General features: G+C 36.8%; 1 protein-coding gene across 8 annotated transcripts in view; it reads left to right on the top strand.

Moving 5' to 3' along the window:
- CCNT2 (cyclin T2) overlaps nucleotides 1-9,775 on the top strand; it is a 51,124-nt gene extending 41,349 nt beyond the window's left edge. For 5 of the 8 annotated variants that reach the window (XM_059927602.1, XM_059927601.1, XM_059927605.1 and 2 more), the window contains 3 exons: nucleotides 292-455; nucleotides 5,375-5,445; nucleotides 5,949-9,775. In XM_059927602.1, the coding sequence (XP_059783585.1) occupies nucleotides 292-455; nucleotides 5,375-5,445; nucleotides 5,949-7,376 (1,663 nt within the window). In that variant the 3' untranslated portion in view covers nucleotides 7,377-9,775. Of the gene's footprint in view, nucleotides 1-291; nucleotides 456-5,374; nucleotides 5,446-5,948 lie in introns of those variants that run through there. The other 3 variants (XM_059927604.1, XM_059927603.1, XR_009504168.1) reach the window with 2 other exon arrangements.
- Nucleotides 9,776-12,497: the final 2,722 nt, after the last annotated feature.

The following is a 12,497-nucleotide window of genomic DNA, read 5'->3' as shown; positions in this document are numbered from 1 at the left end:
AATATTAATATGTTAGTAGTATTAATAAAATACTAATGTACTCTAGGAAGTAAGAGTGTGAAAATGTTCATAATCTATATAGGTTTTTTAGTGTTCAAATTTTTTGACCATAGTCATAAAAAGTGTTATAATGTTAACTTTTAATTTAATAAAATAAGGTTTTATACTCTAGACTTGAAAAAGAAAACCTTTATAATTTTGTTTTTGCTCTAATCTTATTGGTAAATGTTTTTCTTTGTTTTACATATCTGAATTTCTATGACTCTTCGTTTCAAACCTGCTCCACAACAGTCTGCATCTTACAACCTTCTGTCTTCAGTATAAACCAACAGTGATAGCATGTGTATGCATTCATTTGGCTTGCAAATGGTCCAATTGGGAGATTCCCGTGTCAACTGATGGAAAACATTGGTGGGAATATGTGGATCCTACAGTTACTCTGGAATTACTAGATGGTAAGTAGAGAAAATAAATCTTTTTGTTACATTAAAATTTTTTCTTTTTATTATGGATTAAAACTTCTATCTACTTTTGTATAGGTTTGAAATACTTTCGTATAGGTTTGAAAAAATACTCAGTACCCATATACTCATGCTCAATTGAAGTTATCAGTTCTGGCCAATCCAACATCCTCCTTCCCCCATAGTTATTTTGATGCCAATCCCAGACATCATTTCATCTATTTTGAAAAGATAAAGACTCTTTAAAGACGTAATTCCATTTTAACAATTTAGCAGTACAATTTAAAAGTATAGTTAGTTACGTGATCAGGGCTTCCCTGGTGGCACAGTGGTTAAGAACCCACCTGCCAATGCAATGGTTCCCTGGTGGCACAGTGGTTAAGAACCCACCTGCCAATGCAATGGTTCGAGCCCTGGTCCGGGAAGATCCCACATGCCGCGGAGCAGCTAAGCCCGTGCGCCACAACTACTGAGCCTGTGCTCCAGCACCCACGAGCCACAACTACTGAACTACTGAAGCCCGCGTGCCTAGAGCCCATGCTCCGCAACAAGAGAAGCCACCGCAATGAGAAGTCCGCGCACCGCAACAAAGAGTAGCCCCCGCTTGCCGTAACTAGAGAAAGCCCACGCACAACAATGAAGACCCAACACAGCCAAAAATAAATAAATAAATAAATTTATTTAAAAAGAGAAAAGTATAGTTACATGATCAAATGAACAGGATGAAAATAAGGATTCATTAGCCTAAAGGGGAAAAAAATGAGCATATATTAACCACCACTCAATATCTAAAGCCCTTTCAGGACTTTTCAAAGAAATATGATTTATAGTACTACAGGTTGATAATACAAGAATACCTAATTTAAAGTACACTAATTTTGGGCTTCCCTGGTGGCGCAGTGGTTGAGAATCCGCCTGCCAATGCAGGGGACACGGGTTCAATCCCTGGTCCGGGAAGATCCCACGTGCGGTTGAGCAGCTAAGCCCGTGCGCCACAACTACTGAGCCCGTGTGCCGCAACTACTGAAGCCCATGCTCCTAGAGCCCCTACTCCGCAACAAGAGAAGCCACTGCAATGAGAAGCCCGCGCGCCGCAACGAAGAGTAACCCCCACTCGCCACAACTAGAGAAAGCTGCCTGTGCACAGCAACGAAGACCTGATGCAGCCAAAAATAAATAAAATAAATAAATTTTTAAAAAATAAATAAAAAATAAAGTAAACGAATTTTGTTGAGTTTAAAATGTATAAACACAAAGTCAGGTATTAACTTACTGTAGAAGATGTGAAGCAGTGAGCTAAAGGTATTTTCGTGGTAATATTCCTTGCTCTGTTCCACTGATGGTAAAGTGTGTCGTTGTCTTGCATTAATACGTATGAGTTGACAAGGAAAGATTGGGAGTGTAAGTTCTGTACATTATGGACCTGGAATTTGGAGGTCTCCTGATAGGACGTTTTTGTGGTAGAGAAATAAGCAGGCCAGAGGCAGGGGATTCTTGGGGATTAAGACATTTTAACCAGGCACTCTAGATTTCAGGAAGGAGATAGGTAACATTTCTTACCTAATATATACATAAATCTAAACTGGTATGTTAGGTTTTCTGCTTCTTTTTGTGGGCTTTCCCTGATTTCCTTTACAAAATTGAAGCTAATTTGAAAACTGGATTTACATGACTTCCGTTATATAAAGTGAGAGACCCCTATGGCTTTGGAATGTGGTTTTCCATTAATATCTTAGATGCTTCTTTAAGACAGAAATTTCTTTAAGGGTCTGCTCCCTTTTCTGTGAAGGGCCAGATAGTAACTATTTTAGGGTTTGTGGGCTATACTATCTATGCACCTAGACAACTCTGCCACCGCAGCTGGAAAGCAGCCATACGCAACCTGTAAAATGAGTGGCTGTGTTCCAGTAAAACTTTTATTTACAAAAACAGGATGCAGGTCATATTTGGCCCACTGGTGATAGTTTGCCTACCCTTGTGGTAAAATATGCTCTTTGTTAGGTCTCTTGATTTTGTTGGTTTTTTTTTTTCCTCCCTGAAAAATTTCTCCTGGATTATATACCTCATGCTGTATTACTGCCGCATGATTATCCTCTTTTCCTTACATTGCCAGAGGTTTTTTTAAAGGTTATTCAGAGTGGTAGGAAATCTTCAGTGAGTTGAAATAACATCTTCTAAAAACTAGTGGGGGGTGGTGCTTCCCTGGAGGTCCAGTGGTTAGGGCTCCACGCTTCCATTGCAGGGGATGCGGGTTCGATCCCTAGTTGGGGAAGTTCTGCGTGCTGCGAGGTGTGGGCAAAAAAAAAAACATTGTAAAGCAACTATACTCCAGTAAAAAAATTTTTTAAATAATAATAAAAATTAAAAATAAAAAACTAGTGGGGGCTTTTTTTTTTTCCATCTGTGACTTGAAATTAGGTTACCTATGCCACCGTCTTATTTTAGCAGTCAATAGATAAGATAAAATAGGCATAAACTTAATAAAAATAGTTTGTATATATGGTGCTAAAATAAAGCTCACAAAAAGCGAGTAATCTGCCTTTTATCCTGCTCTTAAATTGTATCAATAGGTGAAGTCTTTTTTTGACACAACAAGAGGCACCAAAATATCCCTTTGCTTCTATTCTGAAAAGGCTCAAGTACATTATTCATTTGGAGAACCACTGAATAGGAATCTTGGACACTTAACACATTGAAAATTTCAATGTATTATGTAGCAGCCTTTTCTCACATTTTTATGGGATCACATTGTGATCCCGTAAAAGTAAAGTAACAAAGTATAAGATATTAAGAGTATCTGAATTTTATCATGGTGTCTGAAGCATCAGTGTTTACTAAAATAATTCATTTAATGACTGTCCCCAGAACAACGTTGGCTTGTATTTGGCCTACCTGTAACAGGGTTGGGGGGGGGGGGCAGGGCTTGGTTGTTTCGTTTTTTTTTTTTTTTTTTTATTGTTTCGTTTTTTTTAATGATTAATAACAAACCCTCATGTGTTTTTTATAACTTGAATTTTTTCTGAAATTGAGTCAAAACAATTTATTGTTAATTTTGGACCCAAAGGCATGTGTCTGCTAGATTTACTGCTGTGTCCAAGTAGAAAAGTGGTCTTTTTTTTTCAGATGAAGAAATGGTAGTACAGACATTAGATTGTTTTCATCCAGACTGAATCGAAAAGCTCCTGAGACTTTAGCAGGAATTAGTTGTCACAGCTTGTGAGCATATAATGGTGCCGAGTTTTTGCATGAATCTAGTCTCTATTAAATTGGCATTAATAATATTACGTGGGCTTCCCTGGTGGCGCAGTGGTTGAGAGTCTGCCTGCCAATGCAGGGGACACGGATTCGAGCCCTGTTCTGGGAGGATCCCACATGCCGCGGAGCAGCTGGGCCCGTGAGCCACAATTACTGAGCCTGTGCGTCTGGAGCCTGTGCTCCGCAACGAGAGAGGCCGCGACAGTGAGAGGCCCACGCACCGCGATGAAGAGTGGCCCCCGCTCGCCGCAACTAGAGAAAGCCCTAGCACAGGAAAGAAGACCCAACACAGCCAAAAATAAATTAATTAATTAATTTAAAAAAAAAACCACACAATCACCACCAAATGTCAGTTCGACACACCCTAATAAAACTGGGAGCAGTTCTGAAGCCATTTCTATTGGGAAAAAAAATAATAATAATAATAATAATAATAATATTACATGACATTGTAATTCATTTGACTAATATTATTATTTGTATTGAGAGTGGCCAATAACTTTATTAATGACACTATTTTGGAGTCAAAAACTATAATTCATCATAACCACACCATTTTGGAAAAGTGGGTCATCTCATTGTAATCCTAAATTTTAGGAAAATTGTAAAAATATGACCAGGGTGATTTACTGATAATGTTACTAGTGTTGATTGCTAGGAAGTTATGGGTATAGGAAAAGGAATTTTTTTCATTTAACTTTGAAATGGTTTTAAATCTAAAGAAATTGTGAAATAGTACAGATTCTGTACTATTATACCCTGCACCCAGTTTCTCTAACGTTAACATCTTCTATAATAATAACATGATTATCAAAACCAAGAAGTTAACATTGGTATAATACTATTAACTACAGATTTTACTCAAATTTCCCCAGTTTTTTTTATTCTAGAATCCCATGTTCCATTTAGTTGGCATGCCCCTTTAATCTCTTCCAATCTGTGATAGTTTTTCAATCTTTCCTTTTCTTTCATGTCCTTGACACTTTGAAGAAGAATGGTCAGTTACTTTATAAAATGTTCCTCAATTGGAGTTTGTCTGATGTTTTCCCATTATTAGAGTGAAGTTACGCGTTTTTGGCAAGAATACCACAGAAGTGGGTTGTATCCTACTGTGCATTTTATCATGGGGTATCATGTTGATATGTCGTATTGCTGGTAATGATAATCATGATCACTTGGTTAAGGTCACAAAGTTACTAATTTTCTCTTTATAATTAATAAATATCTTGAGGACAGTATGTTGGGATTATACAAATATTCTCTTTTTCCTTAAACTTTTGCCCACTGATTTTAAAGAATCTACTGATGGATCTTGCCCATCACAATTATTACTATGATGTTTGCCTAATAGAGGTTTTCCATTTGGAAGGAATTTTTTAAATGTGACTAAATTTTCCAGAGATTCTAAGTAAGCATGTAAAATCAAGGGGGTGTGGGAGGAGTGTTTTGTTTTGTTTAATTAAAACAAGTTTTTTTAAGATTCATCTTTGAAAATACCGGTTCAGAGCTGTGTCTACTTCTGTATGTGCTGATGGTTGAATTAGGAGGGTGATAGTGAAGTAGATGAACTCTTCAGCTTTCTTTCTAATATTGCCCACTTGAGAGAATTCTAGATCTAAAGGCACCTTCTAAGTTTTAAATTTGAATTTTATCTTTAGAGCTAACACATGAGTTTCTACAAATATTGGAGAAAACGCCTAGTAGGTTGAAGAGGATTCGAAACTGGAGGGTAAGAGAATTGGCGGGTTTTTAGAACATCAATTTGTTAACTACATAGCTAATCCGTTTGAATTTTTGTGGTTAAATATTCTTATTTCCAGTATTTGTAAGTAATTACAGTGTATCGTAAGCTACATACACTCATAATTTATTCAACTATGGTGCCCAGTAGACTTTGCTATTAATACTTTGTAAATTCCTTATTTAATTCTCATAGTGATTACCGTGGAAATAGTCTCCTCACTTTACAAACAGGAAAATTAAAGCTTAGACGAGTTAAATTCCTTTCTCAAATGCTGGGCTGGGATTTAGTCTGCATCTAATTTAAAACCAGTGCTTTCAACTATTTATATCCTTTTTATGCCTCTAAATAAGATATGTATTTACTGGCAACATAAAGTGAAACCCCAGGTGATTTTATTTCCATGTATTTAATATAGAATTTTTATAAGCAAAGAAATTTGTATTAAATTCCTTTGCTGTCATTGCTTCTTCTGTGTTTTATTTAAATAGGCTAATCAGGCGGCTAAGAAACCAAAAGTAGATGGACAAGTATCAGAAACACCACTTCTTGGTTCATCTTTGGTCCAGAATTCCATTTTAGTAGATAGTGTTACTGGTGTGCCTACCAACCCAAGTTTTCAGAAACCATCCACATCAACATTCCCTGCACCAGTACCTCTAAATTCAGGAAATATTTCTGTTCAAGACAGCCATGCGTCTGATAATTTGTCAGTGCTAGCAACAGGAATGCCAAGTACCTCATACGGTTTGTCATCACACCAAGAATGGCCTCAGCATCAAGAGTCGGCAAGGACAGAACAGATGTATTCACAGAAGCAGGAGACATCTTTGTCTGGTAGCCAATACAGCATCAACTTCCAGCAGGGACCTTCTGTATCACTGCATTCAGGATTACATCACAGACCTGACAAAATTGCTGACCATTCTTCTATTAAGCAAGATTATACTCATAAAGCAGGAAGCAGTAAACACCATGGGCCAATTTCTGCTACTCCTGGAGTAATTCCTCAGAAAATGTCTTTAGATAAATATAGAGAAAAACGTAAGCTAGAAACCCTTGATCTGGATGCAAGGGATCATTATATAGCTGCCCAGGTAGAACAGCAACACAAACACGTGCAGTCCCAGGCAGCCAGCAGCAGTTCTGTAACCTCTCCCATTAAAATGAAAATTCCCATTGCGAATGCTGAAAAGCCTGACAAATACATGGCAGATAAGAAGGAAAAGAGTGGATCGCTGAAATTACGGATTCCAATACCACCCACTGATAAAAGTGTCAGTAAAGAAGAACTGAAAATGAAGATAAAAGTTTCTTCCTCAGAAAGACACAGCTCTTCTGATGAAGGCAGTGGGAAGAGCAAGCATTCAAGCCCGCATGTTAGCAGGGACCACAAGGAGAAGCACAAGGAGCACCCTGCCAGCCGCCACCACCCCGGCGCTCACAAGTACGCCCACTCGCACAGTGGCAGCGGCAGTGGTGGCAGCAAGCACAGTGCTGAGGGGGTACCACCCCCTGTGCTGAGGAGTCCTGTTGGCCTGAGCAGTGATGGCATTTCCTCTAGTTCCAGCTCTTCAAGGAAGAAGCTGCATATCAGTGATGCCTCTCACAACCATCACTCCAAAATGAGCAAAAGTTCCAAAAGTTCAGGTAGTTCATCTAGTTCTTCCTCCTCTGTTAAGCAGTATGTATCCTCTCACAACTCTGTTTTTAACCATCCCTTACCCCCTCCTCCCCCTGTCACATACCAGGTGGGCTACGGACATCTCAGCACCCTCGTGAAACTGGACAAGAAGCCAGTGGAGACCAACGGTCCTGAGGTCAATCACGAGTTCAGTGCACACAGCCAGCATATGGACTACAAAGACACATTCGACATGCTGGACTCGCTGCTAAGTGCCCAAGGAATGAACATGTGATCACTTGTTTAGGTCCACTTTTCCTTTCCTTTTTTAATTTAAAAATTGTTAGAATGGAAAACTTCCTCCTGATCTAGCAGTGGTAACACCTGCTGTTACTGCCACTGCTTCAATATTTGTAAGTGCTGCTTTATTCTTCATTCTGAAAAGAAGAGATTATAGTAAACAAGTCTTTATCTCCACATATGATAGTGTTATAAATACTGTAAAAGCATGGAAGGTGCAAAACTCAGTATTTCTACAATTGCAGCTAAGAACATTAGGGTGAATGGCTGGCTGCTTCTAGGAATATAAGATGCCTCAAGCATTTGTTTATTTATAATTTGAATACTGTAGCTATTTTTTGTTGTTGCTTGGCTTTTGAATGAGTGTAAATTGTTTTCTTTTGTGTATTTATACTCGTATGTATGATTTGCATGTTTCAATGATAAAGGGATAAAACAGTATACTGACAACTGTTTACAAGAAAGTGGAGAAAAATGTACATACATTTTTGTATGTTTAGATATTACCATAAATACTCAGGATTGGAGCTGCTTGTAAGTATAACAATATACAGAATAACTTTATTTTATCTTGTCAGAGTCCATCACTAATCTAAAACAAAGGTGGCACTTTTTCATGTTAACCTTAAACTCTAGGCCTTACTGGAAGCCACTGAAGGGGGACACTTCACTACCAGATGGGTATGCAGTGCCACAGATGGTCATTTACACTGTGAGGCACTGATTCTGCCTTCAGAGGTTCTGACCAGATTGGCTGCTGAAATAGCCCCTAATTTTCTGAAGGCTTGAAGAGGAAAAAATAAAGTTTACATACTCTTGATGTGAAGTGCATTTAAGTGTTTGTTGGCTTGTTGCAGTACTATAAACACAGAGCTGTTAATAATGGTTATGTAGATGACTGTGATTTGAAAACTAAATTCACAAAAACTTACATTAGTGAAGAATTAGTAAGTCTTTTTCTTAAATAGAGAACTTGAACACTACGTATCTGAACAGTAAACAGGAATCGCTTGTCCTTCAGCGTTCAGAAGGACACCGTGTTCTGAAACATACTTCTCCCCTGAAGCGCGTTTGTGTGTGATGCCGTATTTCTTTTTCAGGTAAATGCAGTCTTCCGTATAAAAATAAAATTAAACTTATTGCTCTTCAGTTCTTTTATATTCTAACAATAAATAAAACAAAAAATCATTGACTGTGCATTGTACCTGTATTTATAGCTTATGGTTGTTAACAGGAAGCTCACTGAGAAAAAAAAAAGGTAAGCCTCCAGGTAAACAGCTAGTGGAGGTTTTACATTTGTTTGCACATCTCAGTATATTCCTGTTGAAGTCAAGTTTGCACAGTCTTCTGACTTCGGAACAAATGATAGACTTTAACTTGTTTAAAATTTGTCTTAAATGCCGATAACATGGCTCTGGTTTATCAGCTAATCTTCAATTCTGTGGTAAATCTTTGAGCTGTTGAGTATCTTTGAGATAGGTTGAATTCAACTTCTGTTGAATTGAAAACTGTCTTAATTTTTCCTCTATGTATATGAATTATTTTTGTTACAAAGCCACTGATATGTGCACAATTGTAATTTTACTCAAGTATGTTGCAGTTGTAAATATTAGAGAGTTTAATCTCGTGCTCTACTCTTATTTAGCAATTACCTGATCTGCCAGTAGCTTTATAATTTTTTTTTTTAAGATAATTGTTCATTATTTGGTCAATGTTATTTGAACTTAGGATACTAGGATCCTCTTTCTAGGGACTTTGCCTAGCTAGCATGTCCTGACTTTGTTCTTGTCTGGCATAACTTTAGTAATCTTTGTCATCACATGTAACTTTGTTACTCTGTATGGCATATTATTGTATCCATAAACATGGTAATTTTGATACAGTTATACTTTTACAGTGGTACATAATCCAAGGACTAGTATAGAATTAAGATGAGTGCAAGATGAGGGAGGGAAGGGTTTTGTTCTTGGTAATTTAGATGTGAAACCTCTAAGGAGCTATCATGTGAAACGACGTAGGGTGGTTGTGCTACTGTATAATTGGGTTGATAATACCAGGAATTTTAATAAGATTTTGTAAAGAATATGCAGAAAAGTAGTGAACTTATTTTCAGTATGACATAGAAAACAATGTGAATATTTAAGGTCTGTGACTATACTTCACTAAGAATTTGCAGAATTGTTTTGAGATGTGAGAATAAAGGTAATTTTGTTGAATCTTTATTGGTGCTAATGATGGACAGTTAAAAAGGTAGCTAGTGTATATTGTTATGGGTCAGTACTTATTAGTACTTCCAAAATTGAATTTGAAATGCTATGTATTCACTTTTCACTCTGTAAATGTAATTCTTTACAATGACTTTATTTATTAAAGGGCAGCCAGTTGTAATTTTTACAGGATTGTGTGAGCTATTCAAACTCTTCAACCTCTGAACAGGATATTAGCTTCCGTAAACCACAATGGGGATAAAATATGGAATTTCTTTTAGGTTCGTTTCCATTAAATGAGAACCCTTATAATTCATATTGCCATGAATTTAACCATCTCATTTGCATAAAGTAGTTCATCAGCCTGGTCCCAATAGGCTCAACCAAAGAAAAAGACTCCAATGAATGGACATTATTACTGAGTCTTCTTGTAAGTAGCCATAAATAAACCAAAATAGTATCAAATTTAGGTATGAAATTCCACATGTGCAAAGTACTGTTAAGGTGATACATTTTTGATGAGATTTTTAAAAATATTTGAACTATTAAAAAGCATTATCTTTAAACGTCCTATAAAAGAGTGATTCATTTTTAAGTTGTGTTTTCCCTAGATCAAAGATCATAGATATGTTACCTTTATGCAGAAGCACATTACATAGAAAGGCTTTACTTCTACCTCTTTCAACTAATTTTTCAATATTGAGCTGTGCCCCCTAAATATTTGCCTTAGCTATATTAAAATACAATATTTTTAGAACCAAAGCAAAGGAGTGGTTTTTTCACAGAAACATTCTCAGAGGCTTACTTTACCAAATAAACTGATGGTAATATCCTTGAGTGGTGAGACCTTGCAAAATGTCCTAGTTCCTTTTTCTTGTTTAACCCTGAGGTTCATTTCTTGTTGCAGGTATTTAAATACTGAAAAGTTGTGTAGTCACCCCAAGGTTTATCCTTGAAAACAGTTACAAGTGCATCTTGATCTTCCTCTGTGTATGCAGACTCAATCTTGTTAGAGTTCTTAAGCGTCAAGAGAAAATTTCTACCATGATACATGGTTTCATGCAGAATGTCATAAGGGGTGCTTACACTACTTTGTGCGAACAGATTATAATTATGTAGGATACGTTACTTTTCTGGCCTATCCTCTTTGAACTAAAGAAATGACGAGTTTCAGATGGTTTAAAGGAAATGACTATTCAGATAACCAAATTTGAAATGTGTTTGTTAGTTACCAAATGTCTTGCCTTAAAACATTTTAAGCACATTTTTTGGTTATATTTGAGAATTTAAGTCACTGATTTTTATTCCTTAACTAATCTTAGAAATAAACCACTGCTTACATATGCATGACTATTATGTACTCTCAAAGTACCCTTGGTTGATTAGATATTTTAGGTTTTGCGTTTACTATGGAAATAAATAAGGATTTTTAAAAACATGGTAATGTCTCTAAAGGGAGACAGTTCTACTGTCAAGATATTTCACCGTTCCCAAATTTTATCTAAACAAAAAGCAATTGTTTCTCACTTACTACTGTGCTTAAATAGCTAGGTGATTTTTAAGATGTCTTTGCTAAGAAAAATGAGAGCTTTGGTTATGGAGAATTCTTGATTCAGCAGTCTGTGCTTTCTTGGGATGCAGTAGGATTCATTAACCGCATTTACCCAGATGAAGGATTAATAAACCCCACACATGAGAGAAACTTGGTGACACATGCTAATCTCATGTACCAGTTTGTTTATGATAGGCTGATTTAGGGGTCTTTACATTGGAAAAGTAGCACATTCTGTTCCTACCCTTCTAGGGTCCCAAGTTATGGTACTATTGTGTTAATTTGAGAATTCACAGCTGTATTAATATCTGAAATTTGATTGCTGTAAGCGGACAAATGTAAGCCAAATAATCAGAAGTTTGCTTGTTTTGTAAGAGAAGTTTGCCTCTGAAACATCTGTCATTACAGTAGAGATGATCTTGCCAGTGGATCTGGGATGCTCTGAGGGTTTTAGGTCTGATACTGTGCATCCATTTGTTACTCCACAATGTTAATTTGGGCACAGCCATCTTTTGCTTCTGTGACTCCTCTGTTCCTGTTAACTTACTAGTATGTATTCTGCCGGAAGTTTCTTAAGGTAGCTAGATAAGCAAGATACATGGAAGGCTGTGTGGCTAGGAGTAATTCTGGTGTCGTAAAAGTGACTTAACCTGTTCGCTGTGATCCATTAATCTCAAAAGTAAATTCTGAGGGCTAATTTCCTTTATTTCCAAGTTCTGAGAAGAAGCCTCACTTAAAACCTGTTTAGTGGTTGGTTTAACTTTATTTGCCTATTGTTAAGTAATGAGTACATTCTTTTTTTTTTTAAGTTGTGTTTTTCAAGCAGCTTCCTTACTTTGAAAAACTTCACGTGCTCATTTGTTGTCAGCAATAATTGGGATTTCATTTTGTGAATGTACTCAAAACCCCCAAGGACTATTATTGAACAGGATGTTTGCTGATAGAAAATCTAAAACAGGAGTTTGTGTTTCAGCTCAGTATCTATTACAAGGAATAATTAATAAAGTTTGTTTATTGACTACATAAATCCAAGGCTCTAACATGTCTTGTTAATGTGAATCAGAAATAACTTTCAGTCCCTGGGAGATGTGGGAAATAAGGTCTCTAATATAAAAGTTACTCTTTATTTGAGTGACTTCGTATATCATCAAGGAGTATGACCGCTGAGATCAGATTGTCCATACCCCGTTCTCAGCCCCATCACTTAGTAGCTGATGTCCTTGGGTAAATTACTTTGTGCCTTGATTTCCTAATCTACAAAACGTCAGTAATAGTACCTGTTCATTGGGTTGTGAGGTTTAAGGCTTGGGTGATCAGGGAATAAATGGAATAGATGGCATTGAAAAGAATCCTAATA

This window comes from Balaenoptera ricei, chromosome 7, assembly GCF_028023285.1.
Source record: "Balaenoptera ricei isolate mBalRic1 chromosome 7, mBalRic1.hap2, whole genome shotgun sequence".
Classification (NCBI taxonomy): Eukaryota; Metazoa; Chordata; class Mammalia; order Artiodactyla; family Balaenopteridae; genus Balaenoptera; species Balaenoptera ricei.
This window is presented reverse-complemented; position numbering and strand designations above follow the sequence as displayed.